At 37.6% G+C, this 21,936-nt stretch overlaps 1 protein-coding gene across 1 annotated transcript in view; it reads right to left on the minus strand.

The window, feature by feature from the left end:
- Positions 1-11,653: 11,653 nt before the first annotated feature.
- LOC124777179 (zinc finger-containing ubiquitin peptidase 1-like) overlaps positions 11,654-21,936 on the minus strand; it is a 176,516-nt gene continuing 166,233 nt past the window's right edge. Inside the window, 2 exon segments of the mRNA XM_047252490.1 lie at positions 11,654-11,814; positions 11,915-11,977. Of these exon segments, the coding sequence (XP_047108446.1) occupies positions 11,933-11,977 (45 nt within the window). The 3' untranslated portion in view covers positions 11,654-11,814; positions 11,915-11,932.

Genomic DNA, 21,936 nt, shown 5'->3' on the forward strand with positions numbered 1-21,936 from the left:
TTCACCTGCTCTTCCAAGTCCATTGCTGTCTCTGACAGAATTACAATGTCATCGGCGAACCTCAAAGTTTTTATTTCTTCTCCATGGATTTTAATACCTACTCCGAATTTTTCTTTTGTTTCCTTCACTGCTTGTTCAATATACAGATTGAATAACATCGGGGAGAGGCTACAACCCTGTCTCACTCCCTTCCCAACCACTGCTTCCCTTTCCTGTCCCTCGACTCTTATAACTGCAATCTGGTTTCTGTACAAATTGTAAATAGCTTTTCGCTCCCTGTATTTTACCCCTGCCACCTTCAGAATTTGAAAGAGAGTATTCCAACATTGTCAAAAGCCTTCTCTAAGTCTACAAATGCTAGAAATGTAGGTTTGGCTTTCCTTAATCTAGCTTCTAAGATAAGTCGTAGGGTCAGTATTGCCTCACGTGTTCCGATATTTCTACGGAATCCAAACTGATCTTCCCTGACGTCGGCTTCTACTAGTTTTTCCATTCGTCTGTAAAGAATTTGCGTTAGTATTTTGCAGCTGTGACTTATTAAACTGATAGTTCAGTGATTTTCACATCTGTCAACACCTGCTTTCTTTGGGATTGGAATTATTATATTCTTCTTGAAGTCTGAGGGTATTTTGCCTGTCTCATACATCTTGCTCACCACATGGTAGAGTTTTGTCAGGACTGACTCTCCCAAGGCTGTCAGTAGTTCTAATGGAATGTTGTCTACTCCCGGGGCCTTGTTTCGACTCAGGTCTTTCAGTGCTCTGTCGAACTCTTCACGCAGTATCATATCTCCCATTTCATCTTCATCTACATCCTCTTCCATTTCCAAAATATTGTACTACTCAAGTACATCGCCCTTGTATAGACCCTCTATATACTCCTTCCACCGTTCTGCTTTCCCTTCTTTGCTTGGAACTGGGTTTCCATCAGAGCTCTTGGTATTCATACAAGTGGTTCTCTTTTCTGTAGGCAGTATCTATCTTACCCCTAGTGAGATAAGCCTCTACATCCATACATATGTCTTCTAGCCATCCCTGCTTAGCCATTTTGCACTTCCTGTCGATCTCATTTTTGAGACGTTTGTCTTCCTTTTTGTCTGCTTCATTTACTGCATTTTTATATTTTCTCCTCTAATCAATTAAATTCAGTATCTCTTCTGTTATCCAAAGATTTCTACTAGCCCTCGTCTTTTTTCCTACTTGATCCTCTGCTGCCTTCGCTACTTCATCCCTCAAAGCTACCCATTCTTCTTCTACTGTTTGTCTTTCCCCCATTCTTGTCAGTCGTTCCCTAATGCTCTCCCTGAAACTCTCTACAACCTCTGGTTCTTTCAGTTTATCCAGGTTCCATCTCCTTAAATTCCCACCTTTTTGCAGTTTCTTCAGTTTTAATCTACAGTTCATAACCAATAGATTGTGGTCAGAGTCCACATCTGCCCCTGGAAATGTCTTACAATTTAAAACCTGGTTCCTAAATCTCTGTCCATTATATTATCTATCTGATACCTTTTAGTATCTCCGGGATTCTTCCATGTATACAGCGTTCTTTTATGATTCTTGAACCAAGTGTTAGTTATGATTAAGTTGTGCTCTGCGCAAAATTCTACCAGGCGGCTTCCGCTTTCGTTTCTTACCCCCAATCCATATTCACCTACTACGTTTCCTTCTCTCCCTTTTCCTACGGACGATTTTTACCCTCCACACTGCCCTCCAATACTAAAGTGGTGATCCCTTGATGCCTCAGAACATGTCCTAACAACCGATCCCTTCTTCTAGTCAAGCTGTGCCACAAACTTCTCTTCCCCCCAATCCTATATTACAAAACCAATAATCAATGGCCTCTCAGACCATGACATGCAATTCCTTCTGTTAAATGTTAATACCGAACAAGATATAAAATCTGTTACATCTGAACTCAAGAGGCTAATCAATATGCCAAAAATTGATTATTTTCGGACACTCCTCAGAGACATTCACTGGACTGATGTTTACAGTACTCATGGCATGAATGAAAAATTTAACACTTTTGCTAATAAAGTGCTTACCTTATTTGAACATTGTTTTCCCCCAAAAGAGACAATGGATTACTCAAAGGAATAGAGGTATCTTGTAAAAGAAAAAGAAAACTGTATCTGTCAATCCGAAACAGTTCTGATGTTGATGCTACATCACATTACAAGAAATACTGTAAAGTATTAAAGACTATAATATGGACATCAAAGCAAATATATTACAAGGAAAAGATAGTCATATCAGATAACAAAATAAAGACAATATGGGATGTAGTGAAGGAGGAGACCAGTAGAACCAGACACGGAGAGGGGCAAACAGTATTGAAAGTAAATGATACATTGGTGACAGATGTGTATAGTGTTGCAGAACTTTTTAACAAACATATTATAACTCTTTACTGGAAAGATGGGGTTGTCAGGTTCTGTAGATGCTGCCATGAGATGCCTCAGACCAGATATTTCAATTAATTTCCGTAATATGAATTTGACCTTCACTACCCCAGCAGAAGTAATGTCAATCATAAAATCTTTAAAATCAAAAACATGAAGTGGGTATGATGAAATATCAACAAAGTTAATTAAAGAATGTGATTCTGAGTTAAGTAACATGTTAAGCTATCTGTGTAACCAGTCATTTATCAGTGGAATACTTCCTGAATGGTTGAAATATGCTGAAGTTAAGCCACTGTTTAAGAAGGGAGATAAAGAAATAGTATCAAATTTCTGTCCAATTTCACTTTTACCAACATTCTCAAAAATTTTAGGAAAGGTAATGCACAATCGGCTTTATAACCATATTATCACAAATAACATACTGTCAAAGTCACAGTTCAGGTTTCTAAAGGGTTCTGATGTTGAGAAGGTTTTCTACACTTAGAGTAAAATGTACTTAATTCATTAGACAAAAAATTTCAGGCAATTTTGGTATATTTTGTGATCTGTCAAAGGCATTTGAATGTGTAAATCACAATATACTTTTAAGTAAAAATGGTGTAACAGGAAATGCTGCAAAATGGTTCAAATCTCATATCTCTGGCAGGAATCAAAGGGTGTTATTAGGAAAGAGACATGTATTAAGCTATCAGGCATCATCCAACTGGGAACTAATTACATGTGGGGTCCCACAACATTCCATCTTAGGGCCCTTACTTTTTCTTGTGTATATCAATGACCTTTCATCAGTAATACTGTATTACCAGATGCCAAGTTTGTTTTGTTTGCCGCTGATACAAACATTGCAATAAATAGCAACCAAGTGTAGTCTTAGAAAGATCAGCTAATAAAGTGTTTGTGGACATTAATCACTGGTTCCTAGCCAATTCTTTGTCATTAAACTTTGAAAATACACAGTACATGCAGTTCAGAAGTTGTAAGGGGTATCCCATGAGTATATGCCTAACATAAGATGACAGGCAGATAGAAGAGATGGAGAGTGTTAAATTCTTGGGAGTATAGCTTGATAATAAATTCAACTGGGAGGAGCATGTCACAGAACTGCTGAAACGTCTACACAAATCTCTATTTGCAATGCAAATTCTGTCACACATAGGGGATATAAAAATGAAAAAGCTGGCATACTATGCTTACTTTTACTCCATAATGTCATATGGGATTATTTTTTGGGGTAAGTCACCAAGCACAAAAACGTGCAATAGGAGTTATATGTAGTGTGAAGTCATGAACATCGTGCAGAGGCCTGTTTAGAGAACTAGGGATACTAACTACTGCTTCCCAATGTATTTATTCCTTAATGAAATTCGTCATTAAAATATTTCACTTTTTCAAACCAACAGCTCAGTTCAAGGAATCAATAATAGAAATAAGAAAAATCTTCACAAGGATTTAAAGTCACTTACTCTTGTACAAAAAGGTGTGCATTACTCAGGTACACACATTTTCAATAACTTGCCAGCAGCCATAAAAAGCTTAACAACCAATCAATGAAATTCAGTTTAAGAGAAGCCTAAAGGATTTATTGGTGGCCAACTCCTTCTACTCCATTGGCGAATTTCTCAGTAGAACCAACTGATTTGAGTGTGTGTGTAAAGTACAATCTAACTCTTGCACCATTTCAGTGCAGTAATGTGTTCATTGCAAACAAGTATTGTAGTAGCTCTTTTATATGGTTATTACCTTATAAATTTTAAATTCAGTGCATTAATGCAGTCTTAGAAAATCAGTGTTGTAAAATAATCTTTTCATATAATGTTCATCAAAAATAAAAATAAAAAAATAAAATCATTCCACTTGAGACCTATGGAAGGTACATTAGCTTATTTGTTTTACTTGTAAATAGTTGTCATGTATAATTGTTTTTTCTGACATGTTCTACATACTGGTGTACCTCCTCACTAGGGATCAATTGGAATGAAAGTAAAATCTAATCTAATCTAATATAATAAATGGCAATAAAACATATTTCTAGGTTTATTCATCAGTGATACTACTGGGCATAAATTTGATACTGCTACAAAACCCAGAGTATCCTAAAATAATAACTACAAACTGCTCTTCATTACTGCAACAATGACAGTGTGATAAAGCTATTATAGCATTAAGAAGACTTTTTCTTCCTTTGGTTCATTTTATGGCTGAATGATGATTTATTGTCCACAAATACATATTTGAACCAGTGCATAACAATAATAGAAGATATTAAGTTGAAATTTAATGAACAACAAGATTCAATAAATATCACAATCATAAAAGAAAGGAGACAAGACATTTCAAAGACAAATTTGTTCGAAATTAAACCAATTATGTAAAATATTAGTTTCCATGAGGTATATAAGTTTTCTGACCAATATATATTTAACAATTCGTTGTTTAATTAGAAATTTACAATGCTGGTACATGATGCCAAATAATGAGGCTGCACTTTAACACCAGGCATATTTTCAATAAAATGTTAACATAAGTTTTTTGAATAACTGCAAGTAAAGGTATGAAACAGCAGTCACATGTTGCATGACGTGCACGCATAAAAAGTTGAGAATGAATGCATATATTAACTACATTGTTTTGAACATACATTTAATAAATTCTGTAATTTATTTATTCACAAATGTACAGTTTAAAATAAAGAGTAGCACAATGCATGATAAATGCAAATTGTTTCTAAATCACTTCAACAACAGAAAATAAAAGTACATCAAAGAATGTGACACTGAGTGAAGTTGTGATGTGAGGCCTGTAACTGTTTCTGACCACAGCAACTTTTAATATTTATGTCAAACATATTTACAAACAGGCTGTATTTTTATACACAAAGTATATGTATAAATCATTCTGTAATTTCACTGAATAGAGCAATAAAGATAATTGTACAAATACTAATAAATAACATTCTCTGTCTGGTTTAATAATTTTGGCAAAGAATCAAAGACATTTGTACTTTGTAATAAACAACTCTGGCATTATAAACCAAATGTTCTTGCCTGAACAGCTGACATAAGAAGTTACTGGAAGTGAACACACTGATAATATATTAAATTGTGAATGGGATTATATAAAAAATGGATTATGGGAGAATGAATAACATCAGATGATGACTACTTAATTTATAAGAAGACTATTGGTTGTAAAACAATTCTCTAAAAATAGTTTGTGCTCACAAATAGGAATTCAAAATGAGAGAACTACAGTGCTGAACAAAAGAGTGCTGGATGATGAAAATGCAATGAGCAATACTAATGCAGACTTGGGCACAACCAACATTTGGGAATGGAGATCATGACAAAGGTAATTTTGCAACTGCATAATGTTTGGAAGGCTGTAAGTGGACAGTCAAGTGTGGAAGGCACATCTGATATTAGGAGGTTGCATTTTCAGAGACAGTTTCTCTCTCTCTCTCTCTCTCTCTCTCTCTCTCTCTCTCTGTGTGTGTGTGTGTGTGTGTGTGTGTGTGTGTGTGTGTGTGTGTGTGTGTGTATATATACGCATGCGTATGGAGCTATATGGATATAACAGTTTCAATTTTTATGCCAATATCTTCAATTGTGACGTGCTAAAATTGATAGAACAAGTACATTCAAGCACATATCAAAGCAACGGATTCTGGGATCTAAGGTTTGTGGCAGATACATTTTTCCCTAGACTTTATGTTTCACTGCACTTGATGTTTCTCTGTATTCTGTTTTCATTTAATTAATATGAACTATGCTTTTATTTTGATAATTTCAGTGCATTATCATGCATGAGCTTGAAAATGAGTACACAGCTGTAACTGATAGTTGGTTAACAGAGCCGTTCATGAATTTTAAATCAGATGCTAAAAGGCACTAATGGCAGACTTATGTACAATAGCATCTGCTGCTCCCCATATGCTCACAAAAAAATCTAGCTTCTTTCATCGTCTCTGATTCCTTTCAATAAAAAGCACATCCCATTTACAAAATTCTGTAGCATTTAAGTTTGACACAACAATTTTAGCCATAAGAGTGTTACCACAAAGGATTATACGAGACAAAGAAGGCACTCGAAGACAGCAGGAGTTACAATTTGTGAGTAAAAAAAATGAACACCATTCATCAGCTTCAAACATTATTCAAATTAACTCTTGAATATATCTGTAAGTGGAAGAACAAGCTTCATTACATGTTCATTGTGCATAGAGGTTTCAGAAGATTCAGCCAGCGATATATGTATACAGTTTACAAGGCATGTGGAATTTAATGTAATGTTCATTTCTTCATTTAAAATGGCATTACACAAGTGTAGGATCTCACAGGAATATTTATTTCAACCATGATTGTTGATTCAGCACAAAATGTTGCAACCGTTAAAAAATTTGGGAAAAACAAATATATCTATGTGCTTTTAGTTACAACAAGGTCCACAGTTTCCTGCACCGTTTTTTTATATCCATTTTTTTATTTTGTATATTACAAAACTTTGGCTGTGCAGCCATTAAAGCAAAGGGTTTAACCAATTGATCACATATGTTTTGGTTTACAGTCATATTCAAATGAAAATACAATAGTCAGAATTGTAAACCACAGATATGTACCATTCATTTTTTTCATTATATATTTTACAGCCATCCTGATGAGAGAATGCCATCATCATATACTCTAGTATCTCCTCAATCAAATACAAAGAGGCTCTTTACCTTCCTCTGTTGTTGATATACCATTGTGTCATACTTTTACCCAGTCACTAGCAACTTCTATCTACTTTTTACAATCTCTCTCAGTTCATTTAAGCTAAGCACAGGTCATCATGGCTTTGCCTTCTTCATGGAAAGGGGTTAAACATTTTTTTGAAAATATTAAAAAGAAATGAGTGAAACATTTTTCTTGAAAATGGCTACACAGCCAAACATTGTGGCAAACAAAATAAAAATAAAATAGATATCAAAAACATCCAATGCATGAAACTATTTTTTTTTATACATGCTTTTACATATTTCTCTTAGTCACTTATCATTCCTGATTCTTTAATATCAATCTGTAGTAAACCATCATTCTCATGTTGACAGTTCCATTTAAAACATTTTTAAGCTGTACATTATTCAGCAGCTCTTGTATTTACATGCCATTTGCTGAAATTTTTAAGGCATAGGAAAATCAAGAATGAAAAAATATTGATGCAACCAAACAAGCAACTGGTGTCCAAAATGTCAAAAAGGTCATGCTTAGGTTTACTGAAACAACACAAAAAAATTATTCTCAGAGCTGGATGAGATTGACAGTCTTCTCATTAGGAGAGGAAAAAGGAGCAAATAGGAGATTCAGAATTGTAAAACACAGATGCCTACTATTTCACTTTCTATTGCTGTCGTCCTGATAAGAGAATGCTGTCATCAGAAACACTTGTACCTCCTCTAAAAAAGAAAAGAGGGATCGTTACCTTTATTTGTTATGGATTATAGCATTATGTCATGCTTTTACTCAGTCATTAGCATCTTTTACCTACTTTTCATGATATCCTTCAGTCCATTTAAGCAAAGCATAAGTCATCAAAGCTCTGCCTATTTTATGGAACATTTTCATAACAACTAACTGGACAGCACTAAAAAATATTGAAGTGGAATATTACTTCATACAATGTAATCCCTTTCTTCTATTTCTTTTTAATTTTATAATATTTTAGGCTTCAATGAAAAAACTATCTGTATAGTTTTGTTAGGAGCTTTTATTTGCATACTCAGTGACCCTTTCCCTTATCTTGATTCCAGATAGTTACACTTTTCCTCTTTTCACAAATGTAATTCTGTGTGTAATGAAAACATCTTAGCTAACATGCCTTGAAATTTAAATAATGTTTCTCATAAAAAGGTACATTTTATGTCTCTCATTTAATAAACTGTAACTTATGATGCAGTGATATTTTTTAAGAGTAACTACAACAGTTTTCATCATAAAGTCTGGTTTGAAAATCACAGGCTTGTTTCTTTTAGCAAATTATATTAATAGAGTTGGTATGAACTTATGTTTGCCTTATGTAACAAGTAACTCATCCAGTCATTTGTGCAGTGACTTACAGATAAGTACAGAATCTGAAGTAAGCTACAACCTTGATTTTTTTTTTTTTTTATGTGTGTGCAGATTTTTGTCATAGATGAAATCCATATGCACTTCATAAAAGTTGTGGCCCTCAATGGATTTGAAAAGGAACTTTCAGCTTGTATTGAGGTTAAGCCACGTGTGATACATACTAGTGTTTTGAGTGTATAATGTCAATGGTAAATATCATTATTGTTTTCCTTTTACACCACTAGGGTGGGTATGTTTAAATTTGCCCCCCCCCCCCCCCACTCCCCCTAGTTTGTTCTTTTCATACACGGTTTAGGCTCTGTAGCAATTGCTCATGAAGGTAGTGAACAATGCATGATCCAACCAACATAATTTGCATTTTTCCAAATTATTCCAAGCAAACAGTTAGACGATTGCTAATGAACACACAATGTCCAACACCTTCCCCATTAATAACATTTACAAAATAAAGCAAGTTAATTTAGTTTCTGTTTTTATTTTTATTGTATACAGTGTATTTTTTCACTGTAAAATATCACACTTCCATGCTCTATTCTTCCTTCTAATTATTTGTTTATGTAATATGACAAATGTAACACTGGGAGGGAGGGAGGGAAGAGAGGAAAATCATCATTCTAGGTACAGGGCCAAGCAAGGAAAATACTTGATATTAAATTCATTCATCTAGCAACAATCCCTAACAATCTCTAGTACTGCATTATGCTGTACAGCATGACCAAGGTAAACAGAAAGACAACTATCATATCGATTGCTGATATAGCGTATGGTGAAGAGGAAGTTTCTTATGATATTACAATCACATTTGTTGTTGTATCCATTAACAATATCTGAGAAAACCTCAAAAAAATTTACATGCCATGAAGAACACAATGGCCGTCTAAGCAATCTAACTATCAGACAATAGAATGCAACCTACCTTGAATTTTGGTTTGCTTTACATCACCAGTTACCTATAAAATGATTGACTATCTGCTGTGGTATCAAAATGTTGTTCTTCAGAATGGTGATATCAGAAAAACAAACATAGACACTTATGATCATGTGACATTACCAGCACGAGAGGTGGTTTAAGCTTAAGGCAAGACGTGAAGTGGGATGACCAGAAGACAATTCTGAAAGATGAAATGGAGTAGAGTGCAATAGAGCTCATGACAGCAAAAGATTTAGACATAGCAGCAGCCACCACGGACAAAGCCAAGGCAAAATTTACAAATTTGAGGACGAGAATGAGAAAGGATGTTTGCCAAAGGGCAAACATAAGCCTCGGAACATGGAGGATGCTAGTCAGTATAACATGGACAATTGAACCATCTGCTTCACAGACATTGCCATCTGGGTCATATCTTTCTGTATCTATTACTCTGAACTACCCTGGTGGGAACTATTTCTTTAGAAATTCTAAAGACACTTTTGAATTGAATATTCTCTATATCCGGCCTCCACTGCAAGTCTTCTATCTGTTCCCTTGCACCCTTCCTTCCTTTTTATACTCCTATTTCAATTTCTCATTGTAATTTTGTAAACATAGGGTTTTTTAATTTCATCTTTTGGTCTATCTTTTTGATTACATTTCTTTTTAAAGTTGTGTTACCATTATTATTATTATTATAACAAACTTGAATATTTTCCCCTTCCTCAGTCCTCTTTTCCTTCTTTGGTCACTTCTGCTGCCTGCTCCCTCCTTACTGTTCCTCCTAAATGCACATTAACTTGCACCGGTCTTCCCTTCCCACAAGATTTATCACTATAGTTTTATTCTCTTCTCTGCAACCTCTGCTCATTCTATTGCATCTTCCTTCACTGGAACTAAACCACCCCTCCCATCTTCCACATCTTAGAACAACACACCCACCTTTCACACAACAACCAAAGGAGGATAAATAGAGAGAGAGAGAGAGAGAGAGAGAGAGAGAGAGAGAGAGAGAGAGAGAGAGAGAGAGGGAGGGGGGAGGGGAGAGGGGAGAGAGAGAGAGAGGGAGGGGGGGAGAGGAGAGAGAGAGTGGGGGAGAGAGGGAGGGAGAGTGGGGAGGAGGGGGTGTTTGGGAGAGTTTATAATACATTTTTTAATTTGAATAAGAAAAAATTCAACAGGTGAAGCAACTTGATATCTCTATTTTCTGTGGAAATTCAGGACTTTTCAGTACTGTAATCAGGATCTTGCCACCATCTCTTATAAGCAGATAAGAATGACATGACTATGGTATGGTGAGCAGCTGAAAATTAAAATGGGATTTGTATGAATACTTTGCACACTTACCATGTGGGCGCTAATGACCATAGAAGTTTTGCGCCCTAAAACCACAAAAAAAAAAAAAAAAAAAAAAAAAAAAAAACACTTACCATGATCAACCACATAATGTGATTTTGTTTATGACTGTATGGCAACACATCAATGTTGTCACAGTCCTAGAAAACTATTGCTAATTTCACATTAGAAACCTGGCAACAGTACTGTCAACTGTCATAGATATTCTTTTGCCATCAGAGTACAGCAAATTAGATTACTTGTAGTACAAGATGGTGACTTTACCTACAGTTTCTATGGCCTTACTTATTCAAGAGGAAAAGTGAAAAATGAGTACAACACTAACACAGGCAAACTACAATTCCATTCTTTTCAATGTGTTAAGAGATTAGAATCAATGATGGTATAAAACAAATATAATAACTGAAAGTTAAAATGATAACATAATGACATCAGAAGTACAACTATCATGCAAAGAAGCACACAGTTTTTACACCTCTAACATATGGTTACAACAGATGCAAAAAATACCCTTAGTAACATTTTTGATTTTCCTATGAACCAATCCTGAAACAAGTCACTAAGACCTCATAAAAGAATGGTAGATGACTCCACCCCTTAATTCAGATATCAGGATCTTGATAACAGTAATGATAGCTTGTTCTTGAAGTTACTTGACACGTACACATTTGCACAATTCAACAAAGAAAAGATCACAGACATCAAATTTGTTGCTGTTGCTTTGCTTCCATATTTTAAATGAATGTCAAACAACACTACCAGAAACAGCTAGAAAATCACATACATAAGGCATTTTAAAATGTGGCCTAGTACCCATTTGATAAATAAGAAAAAAGTAGTCTAAGGCAATTGTTTTAAAATTATATTTACAAATGGCAGTCGCTGGAAGTACATAGATGTTGTCGCTAACATGTCACATAATTCACTGTTTACACTAATCCCTGTCAGATGTCTCGTTTCTAAATTTCCGGATGATGAGATCATAGAGTTTGTATGAAACAACTTTGTACAAAACCAAATTTAACACCCTTGGTGCAACCCTGAAAATTGGAAAACATTACAACACTTAAATGAAATAATTCATTAGTACTTTAATAAATAATGGCAGCTTACAACAATGTGATGGGGAAATAGACTCACCTAATAAAATAGGTGTTATCATCGATCTTGGGGGACTCGTACTGATCGCAGAATTTTACTTTGCTAGAAGTAGAACAACAACAAATATTTTAGATTATAGAAAACTCAGAACTTACATGCAACACAATCAAGCACTAGATTCAGTATCATAAATGTTCATAAAATTCATTTAAGACTGTTGACACATCTTCAGTTTCTCACATATGCAGCACTACCATTTCAACATCATCAGAAGCAGTGAGTAGTGAAGAAAGGGGGTGTGCAAGGATGAATGAGGGAGACGGTGACATAGTTCAAAATGAACTAAGACTGACTGAGGAAAAAGAAGTAAGAGTTAGTGACAAAGATGTATCATCTATACTGGAGAAATTGGAACTATGTTTCCCAAGTATGAGGTACACAAATTAAACAGAACAGTGCTGTAGTCACATCATCATGAACACTCTTTGGCACTTGTGTACAACTCCCATTTTGCTTGGAATGCCATGGTTGTGACAAAAGCAAAATTTATAGCTTTGTTCAAGTTAAGAAATGACATTATTGGTCAGAAAAAGTCCATATAACAACCTGATACTCATGACACTTCTGCACTGCCCTCGGGATTACTCTGCTCTGTAAGAGAGACAAAGTATAAGGTTTAATGGGGTCTGCCACAAATTCATTAGAGATAAAACGCAAACTTGAAGAAGGGTAAGGATGGAGAAGGAAAACAGCTCTACCTTTTCGAAGAAACTTCTCTGGCATTTGCTTTAAGTAATTTAGGGAAGTCATGAAAAATCTAAATCCAAATGGCCACACAGAGATTTTAACCACAGTCCTTCGAATATGAGTCCACTGTCCTACAACTTCACCATCTTGCTTGATCTCCACTCTGAAAAGAACTGTCATAAAGGGACTTACGCATGATACAAGGGTACAATTATTATATAATTTTTTAGGTGGTCTGAAGTTTACTCAATGCATAGAAAATTATGAACAGGGTAGGAGAGAGCAAATACCCCTAGTAATCTTTCTGCTGCTTCAAATTCTTCAGAAAATTTTCTTGACAAATCATTTGGAGCATGGAGTACAACGCTCTGGTCTTTTCTGACAATAGGTTGTTTGGACATGTTGTTCACTACTACAAAGAAAGAAGACAGGTATTTGAAGACTATTATCTCAAAAGGCATCAACCATCACAACAGCCCTATTCACACTAGTCAACAGCAGATGATTGTTGTCACCTTCTGGGTCAAACCTTATCACTGTACCCATAACAATGTTGGTCCCCAACACACAATTCTTGTTCTCCATCACCATACAGAGGTACCAGCTTCTCAACTGGCCATCAAAGGAAAACTAATTGAGGTGACCATTTGTGGTGGTGAGGCCACCACATACGAAAATTCTCCATGGATGGCATGACAGGAAATCTCACTGAGGTAAACAAGTCTGGATGCTTGTCGACACAGGTATTTCTTTTATTGTTATGTCTGATATCTATCAGCATCAGTTAAAGAAGACTATGTTCCATGATAGGAAAGCAATTGTGCTAAAGCTACAAATGGGAAATATGTCCAGCCAACTGGAATACACATCATAGGAATACTTATCAATGACAGAATGCAGCCCTTTGAATTTTTTGTTTTAGCAAAATGTAGTCATAATGTTATTCTTGGACGGGATTTCTTGCAAGCATCATAAGCTGTCATAGACTGTGGTATATCAGAGCTCCAGACTGATGTAGCTATTCCAATAAGCAAATATTTCAACAATTGCTCTGGGCGATAGTTTGCCACTGAAATCATTGTTATCCCATAATCAACCATACAGTGAGTTCCACTTGCCTATCAAGATGTTCAGTAAAAATGTGAAACTTTTGTCAACTGCAAAAAGCTTACTAGCCCACAAATGAAATCTGCATGCCAGCAACGAACATGAGCATTGCATATAGTCAAGGAGAACTTTTGGATCACTAACTGTAAAGGCAGCCACAACTCATCACTAAAAGGGACAGCCGAACCATTACAGGAAGGGTAGATTTGTGTCATCAATGAAGAATCATGCTCTGTTGCCACTAAATACAAAGCAGAGGAGGAAGCTACTGTCAAGTTGCCAATAGGATCTGTCCTGACCATGGAACTATGTCGAAAGTGATAGCTGTTCTGCTCTCAATTTTCGTATGCTTTTAAATCCGAAGCGGAAAAAAGATACATCAAGTGGCCCATGCAAAAACATTGTATCAACATGTGGATCACACACCAAATAACCAGTTGTCATACAATGTCACTGACTGAAGGACAGATAATCTGGCAGAAAGAGAGGAGGATGCTGCACGGTCACACCACTGACACCATTGAATTTTCAGAGTCCTCGTGGTTCTTGCAAAGAAGGACAACTGCAAATGGCATTGTATGACAAGAATGTCAAGACAGAACATCACACTGATCCTAGGGGTTTTAGAACTGGAGCAGTTCTAGTACAAATTCAAGAAGGTGCCAAAAGGGTGATAACCTTTTATGCTTCCAGGCTACTCTCCAAGTCCAAAATAAACTACTCTACAACAGAAAATGAGTGTCTTGCTGTTGACTGGGTCATCAACAAGTTTTGGCTGTATTTATTTGACAAACTATTGACCATTGTGATGGGCCACCATTCTCTATTCTGGACAATTAACCTGAAGGATCATTCAGGTCAACTGGCAAGATGGATACTAAGATTTCATGTGTACGACCTCACAGAAGTGAATGCAAACACAAGAACACTGACTGGTTCTTGAGGAATAGTTTGGTGGAACACAACAAATGGTTCAAATGGCTCTGAGCACTATGGGACTTAACATCTGAGGTCATCAGTCCCCTAGACTTAGAACTACTTAAACCTAACTAACCTAAGGACAGCAAACACATCCATGCCCAAGGCAGGATTTGAACCTGCGACCTTAGCAGCAGCACTATTCCGGAGTGAAGCGCCTAGAACCGCTCGGCCACAACGGCTGGCGGAACAAAACAACATGAACGAAATCTCAGTCATCACTGTGTTAAATGATATTGCTGCTGAATAGAGGGAAAATCCAGCACTGTTGAAAACCATAGAAGCCTTGAAGAAAGAGGCATCAACCAAATGAGAATTCCAATAAATGGAGTATTGTATAAGAGAAATTATGGTCTGATGGGGTGGAAATAGTTGCTTGTCATTCCAGCTATTCTATGACTAGGTGTCCTGAAGTATTTCCATGATCCTCCCCCCGCACCCCCCCCCCCCCCCCTGCACTCACAAGGCCCAAATGACAAACGATATACTGTTCCTGTTCTGGCTGGACAACACGTCAGGATGACTATATGAAACATTTCATTGCCTGGACAGAAGAATAATGACAGCTGGCTTGGATACGAAATCTGGATGGTTGGTAGAAGGAATGAGTGCACTAAAACGCCAAGCACTGGCCAATGAGATACAGCCCAGTGGAATTGGTTTGGATTTTTACAACTGTGTGGAAAGTAGGATTATCAGTAACGTTGCTAAAGTGCAACTTAGGGCTGTATCATATCCTTTGTCACTTGTCAGGCAACTAATATGAAGTTAAAGATTATCACTCTTCATCAAAAAGACAGAAGTGCAGAGATGTTACTTTTGATACTCGCCATAATGAAGAGGATGTAACAATACGACCAGAATGCAAGGAGCAGCCAGCGCCACCATTCAGAGAACAACTGATAAGATCTAGATTCAGGGTGCTGTAGTCAGATAAAAATGAGAATTTCTGAAACAGTGGGTCACTGTTTCTCCAGGAAATGGAGCAATGTCGCAGGTTATAGTACACACAGTGTGGCATAGTGGTTAGTTTCAATGGTTGGCGTGCTGCAGATAGTTGGGTCAAACTCAACCAGCAGCAATTATTTGTTATTTTGTATTTATAATTTCTGGAATGTTTTTGAAATATCTTATCTTTGTAATGCTTGTATATTCTGGAATATTGAATGCTTATATAAATATCAGCATTCAAGAATATTTTATGGTTGTGTAAATAGCTGCACTATCCATGTAGCAGTTCAGTTCTGTTCTGGTTGTAACCAACACATTATGACCACTTGCTTAATAGCTCATTTGTCCATCTGTGGAATGAAATACATCACTGATTCTGCATATCAGGGATCCGACAGTTTGTTGATAGTTTTGTGGAGGAATGTGGCATTAGACATATACACACAGGTGGCGCCAGATGCCTACACACAGGTCACGTAATTCAACTAAGTAATGGGCTGCTGATTGGTGTATGTTACGAGAGCGCCTGATAGTGACCCTGGTGAGTTCCGTAGGATTTATATCAGCCAAATTTGGTCACTGAGAAATCACCACGAGTTCACAATAATGCTCCTCAAACCACAGTAGCATAGTTCTTGCTCCAAGACATGGACAATTATACTGCAGAAAGATGACATTGCCAATGGGGAAGATATCAAGCATGAAGGGATGCAAATGGTTTAGCAGCTGTCGATTACCATCACAGGTCTCATGCAAGTGGAGGAGAATGTCTTGCATATGATAATACTGCTACTACTAGCCTGCACCCATGGCACGCTGTACATTTCGAGCTGCTGTTCACCTCAATGATGGCATTTGTGGAGACGACCAGTGAGCTAATGTAGCAAAAATGTGAATCACCTGAAGAGCCGACACATTCCCACTGATCGACAGTTGAACCCTGATGGTCCAATGCACACTGCAGTCATAATTGATGAAGTCGTTGGGTCAATATATGAACACGTACGGTGGTCTGCTGCAGAGCTCCATGTTCAACAACATATCATGAACAATGTGCTATGAAACACTTGAGCAGGCACCAGCATTGTGCTCTTTCAGCAGAGATGTCACAGATCACCATCTATCCTACTTTACAGAGCAGACAAGCCTCTGAACCCCACGTTCTTCGAAGAGTTGTAGACATCTAACCATTTAGCACCTAGTGGTAATTTCCCTGTCCTTCAACCTCTTTCCATACATGTTCACGACAGTAGCATGTGAACATTCAACCAGCTTCACCATTTTCAAGATACTTGTTCACAGGCTTCGTGTAATAATAATCTGTCGTTTGCCGGAGTCACTTATCTCAATGAACTTCTCCATTTGCAGCCCATATCTTCACTAGAGTGAGCCCCCATCTGTGTCTGCTTGGCTTCCATACTTTTGCTACTGTGTCACTTGTCTGCAAAGCCACCAGATGGCATCCAACATAGAAGTGGGCAGTCATCATGTTTTGGCTTATCAGCGTTCATTGATGTCAGTAATAAACGAACTTTCTGTTCTTAGTGATGTGCTTCATTAACGATCCTGTCTTTGGATTCATACTTTATTGTGGTTCCAACATAACAGTATTGTAGTCATAACATGCAACTGCTCAGGCTGAGAACAAATGAGCACTAGCATCAAGCATACATAAAACATTTGCCATTTTGGCACATTCACTGCTTTGTCTAATTTTAATATTAACTGTTCCTTGACCAAATGCGTGCATATTAGTACCAATGAAATCATTTCAGGAACGAAATTAAGTCAGTTCATTCAGAGTTATATGCTTTGAAGTACCACTGTCACAATACTATTTATTTGCATCAGCATACACTACTGGCCATTAAAATTGCTACACCAAGAAGAAATGCAGATGATAAACGGGTATTCATTGGATAAATATATTATACTAGAACTGACATGTGATTACATTTTCATGCAATTTGGGTGCATAGATCCTGAGAAATCAGTACCTAGAATCACCACCTCTGCCCGTAATAACGGCCTTGATACGCCTGGGGATTGAGTCAAACAGAGCTTGGATGGTGTGTACAGGTACAGCTGGCCATGCAGCTTCAACATGATACCACAGTTCATCAAGAGTAGTGACTGGTGTATTGTGACGAGCCAGTTGCTCAGCCACCATTGCCCAGACGTTTTCAATTGGTGAGAGATCTGGAGAATGTGCTGGCCAGGGCAGCAGTCGAACATTTTCTGTATCCAGAAAGGCCCGTACAGGACCTGCAACATGCGGTCATACATTATCTTGCTGAAATGTAGGGTTTTGCAGGGATTGAATGAAGGGTAGAGCCACGGGTCATAATACATCTGACATGTAACGCCCACTGTTCAAAGTGATGTCAATGCGAACAAGAGGTGACTGAGACGGGTAACCAATGACACCCCATACCATCATGCCAAGTGATATGCCAGTATGGCGATGACGAATACACGCTTCCAATGTGCGTTCACCGCGATGTCGCCAAACACGGATGTGACCATGATGATGCTGTAAACAGAATCTGGCTTCATCCAAAAAAAAATGACGTTTTGCCATTCGTGCACCCAGGTTCATCGTTGAGTACACCATCGCTGGCGCTCCTGTCTGTGATGCAGCGTCAAGGGTAACTGCAGCCGTGGTCTCTGAGCTGATAGTCTACGCTGCTGCAAATGTTGTCGAACTGTTCATGCAGATGGCTGTTGTCTTCCAAACGTCCCCATCTGTTGACTCAGGGACTGAGACATGGATGCACGATCCATTACAGCCATGTGGATAAGATGCCTGTCATCTCGACTGCTAGAGATACAAGGCCATTGGGATCCAGCATGGCGTTCTGTATTACCCTCCTGAACCCACCGAGTCCATATTCTGCTAACAGTCATTGGATCTCGACCAATGCGAGCAGCAATGTCACGATACAATACACCACAATCGTGATAGGCTACAATCCTACCTTTATCAAAGTCGGAAACGTGATGGTACACATTTCTCCTCCTTACACGAGGCATTACAACAACGTTTCACCAGGCAACACCGGTCAACTGCTGTTTGTGTATGAGAAATCGGTTGGAAATGTTCCTCATGTCAGCACGTTGTAGGTGTCGCCACCGGCGCCAACCTTGTGTGAATGCTCTGAAAAGGTAATCATTTGCATATCACATCACCTTCTTCCTGTTGGTTAAATTTCACGTGGCATGTCATCTTCATGGTGTAGCAATTTTAATGGCCAGTAGTGTAGTTTCTAGAAGTCACATCCATGATATGTGAAGCAAAGACAGCATTTCCACCCACCTTCTCCTCTTGCCACACATTAGTGCTGTCCATAGGCACTCTGCTGCCCAATGACATAGTTGTCTGCATTTATTAAACAGACATTTTTGCTTTGCTTGCTCTTTTGGCATCTTCTTTTGACTGTTACTTTGTTTCCCTTTTGGGGTATTAGAAATGACACACGCAGTTGGTTCCATTGTTATTTGTTCATGCAATTTAACAGCTGCAGTTTTACAATGAGTAAATTCAAACTCTTGTTTTCTGAAGGCAATGTGTCCCAGAGATCTTTACAGCAAACATATTCCTTTCCCAGCGTGGATAAGATTTGAACATTTAATATTCTTCCAAACAACATATTCTCTTCACATTTCGTTAATTCATCATTTTGATCTGCAAATAACTTTTGCAGCTTAGCTCGAACTGTACTAATATCTTCGGTTTTGACACACTTGATCTAAAAAAAAAGGTTTCAATGAACTTTTTTAAATGCTGTGTGTTACTATGTTCAAATCATGCATGTAGTTTGCATTGTACTTCTTTACCATTGCTGCACATCAACACAAGTTCAGCAACTGGTTTATTTCGTGCACTTGCTTTCAGACTTGCTTCTTTTGATTCATTGTTTTGTCTTCTGTTCACTTGTTGCCTCCCATGGAACCACCACATGCTTGTGTGTACCATTAATAATATCATTGCGTTCATATCAATGAAGCACCGTAGAGACGTGCCATGTCCATTTTGCTCAATTACCAGGTTCTTCAAGTTTATCAATATTCACTTTATAGTCACCATTGGTACTCCTGTTTTTATGGAACGTTCTCACCATTGTGTGGGTTGTTTCAACAAAAAACACTTCTACAAGCGCACATTGGATTTAGTCAGTCTTCTTTAAAACTGTGTTTTGTTCATTTTGACATGGCCTGGGCTCATAACTTCTTGCAAAATTATTATGTTCAACCACACAACTTTATTTATGAACAAGTTGTTCACAGGATACAAAATATTCTCTAACAAAACTATTACAAAGAGTTTTTATTAAAAACCAAGGACAGTTTACATTGATCTCTTAAACAGTTTTCCTTTTATTACAATATACATAACTGCATTTTCTGATGAACACGAGAGGTTACTGCTAAATATTGTCTGTAAAGTCATTAATGCACATCATGGACAGCAAGGGCCCAAAACATTTCCCTAGGGCACAGCTAAAGTCATTTCTACATCTGTTGATACCTCTTCATTCACGATAACATACTGTGTTCTGCACACCAAGAAATCATCAGTCTAATCACAAATTTTGCTTTTGATGCTAAGTCAGGGAAGCAGTTTACACTGTGTACCCTAACAATGTACTGGAGACAGAACAAACTCCTGATTTTGGAAGAGAATTTAATTAGATTATAAGGTGCAAAATATCTAACATAAGATATGTCGAAAAATAGCCTGAAATTTTTTACACAGCAAGAAGACAATGAAAGAAATGCACTGTCAAAATTTTAGCTGCTAAGAGGCACTGCATATAATTAAAAACAAAATAGCTGAAAATAGCCAAATTCGTTGCACGTCAGGTGGTGATAGAAATGAACTAGGCACACACACAGCTGAGGTCAGTAGCACATTTGTAAAGGACATTTCAGGTTACCATTCGTTGATAGCTTCTCTGACACTGCAGTACACAGTTACTATTCTCTCGAATTAGCCACTCAGGTAACATCTATTACTAATTACCAGTACTGGTAAGTATTGACAATGCAGATAAAGCCGAATTAATGTTTATCGTGCTTTTGTTAGGCATGTCTGCTAATAGTACCTTTTTTTCTTCCAGTTTCACAGTAATGTGGAACCCAATTAACATTCTCAATATAACAATGATGAAATATGAAGAATGTGGTTTTCAGCCGAAATCACCTACTTCTCCTGAGGATGTACATATGTGTCATTTGTTAAACGATTTCCTTGACATTCATTCGAATGATGTCGACATTTCATTTGAAATTGTGGGTACGTTAGAAGAAATAGGAAATAGCTGTGATGGTTCCATGAACTGTGGTTCAGACGATGTGTCAATTGTGCCAGTAACAGTTCTGAAGGAGAATACCTTCCAAGCCTAAAAAGAAACACATGCTGCAATAGCTTTCAGCGACAAAGAAAAGGCAGTGAAATATTGGTTAAACTAAGGAGGGGGGGAAAAAATGCTTGAAGTTATGCAGTGTGCAAAGGTGTTTTTGTTCCGTAAAATCGGAGCATGAACTGTACAAACAGAAGAATGAATTACATAAAGTAAGAAATATGTGCCAAACGGAAACCCGAAACCATCTGAATGAAAAATTGTTCGAAAGACTTAGAACTGCTCGTGAGAGGATATGCACCATTACTGATGGAGATCTACGAGACTGGGCCCTCCGAATTGCATCTGATATGAACATTGCTCATTTCCAGGCTTCGTCGACCTGGCTATGCCAAAATCGTACAGAATAGGAAGTATGCCAAAATCATACAGAATAGGAAGTCATAAAATTACCAAGTTCACATCACGTAAACGTGTAGAGCAGCTGCCGATGGTAGACAATGCTATAGAGAAATTCAAAGCTGACATAAAGATGAAACTTTCTGTTATCCTCGCAACTGCTGTTTATAACACTGATCAGTCAGGTTACATGAATGAACTGTGTGCACGCCACACTTTATCATGTTGTTGTTGTTGTTGTGGTCTTCAGTCCTGAGACTGGTTTGATGCAGCTCTCCATGCTACTCTATCCTGTGCAAGCTGCTTCATCTCCCAGTACCTCCCAGTACGTACTGCAGCCAACATCCTTCTGAATCTGCTTAGTGTATTCATCTCTTGGTCTCCCTCTACAATTTTTACCCTCCACGCTGCCCTCCAATACTAAATTGGTGATCCTTTGATGCCTCAACACATGTCCTACCAACCGATCCCTTCTTCTAGTCAAGTTGTGCCACAAACGTCTCTTCTCCCCAATCC

Source organism: Schistocerca piceifrons, chromosome 2 (genome assembly GCF_021461385.2).
Source record: "Schistocerca piceifrons isolate TAMUIC-IGC-003096 chromosome 2, iqSchPice1.1, whole genome shotgun sequence".
NCBI classification, from domain to species: Eukaryota; Metazoa; Arthropoda; class Insecta; order Orthoptera; family Acrididae; genus Schistocerca; species Schistocerca piceifrons.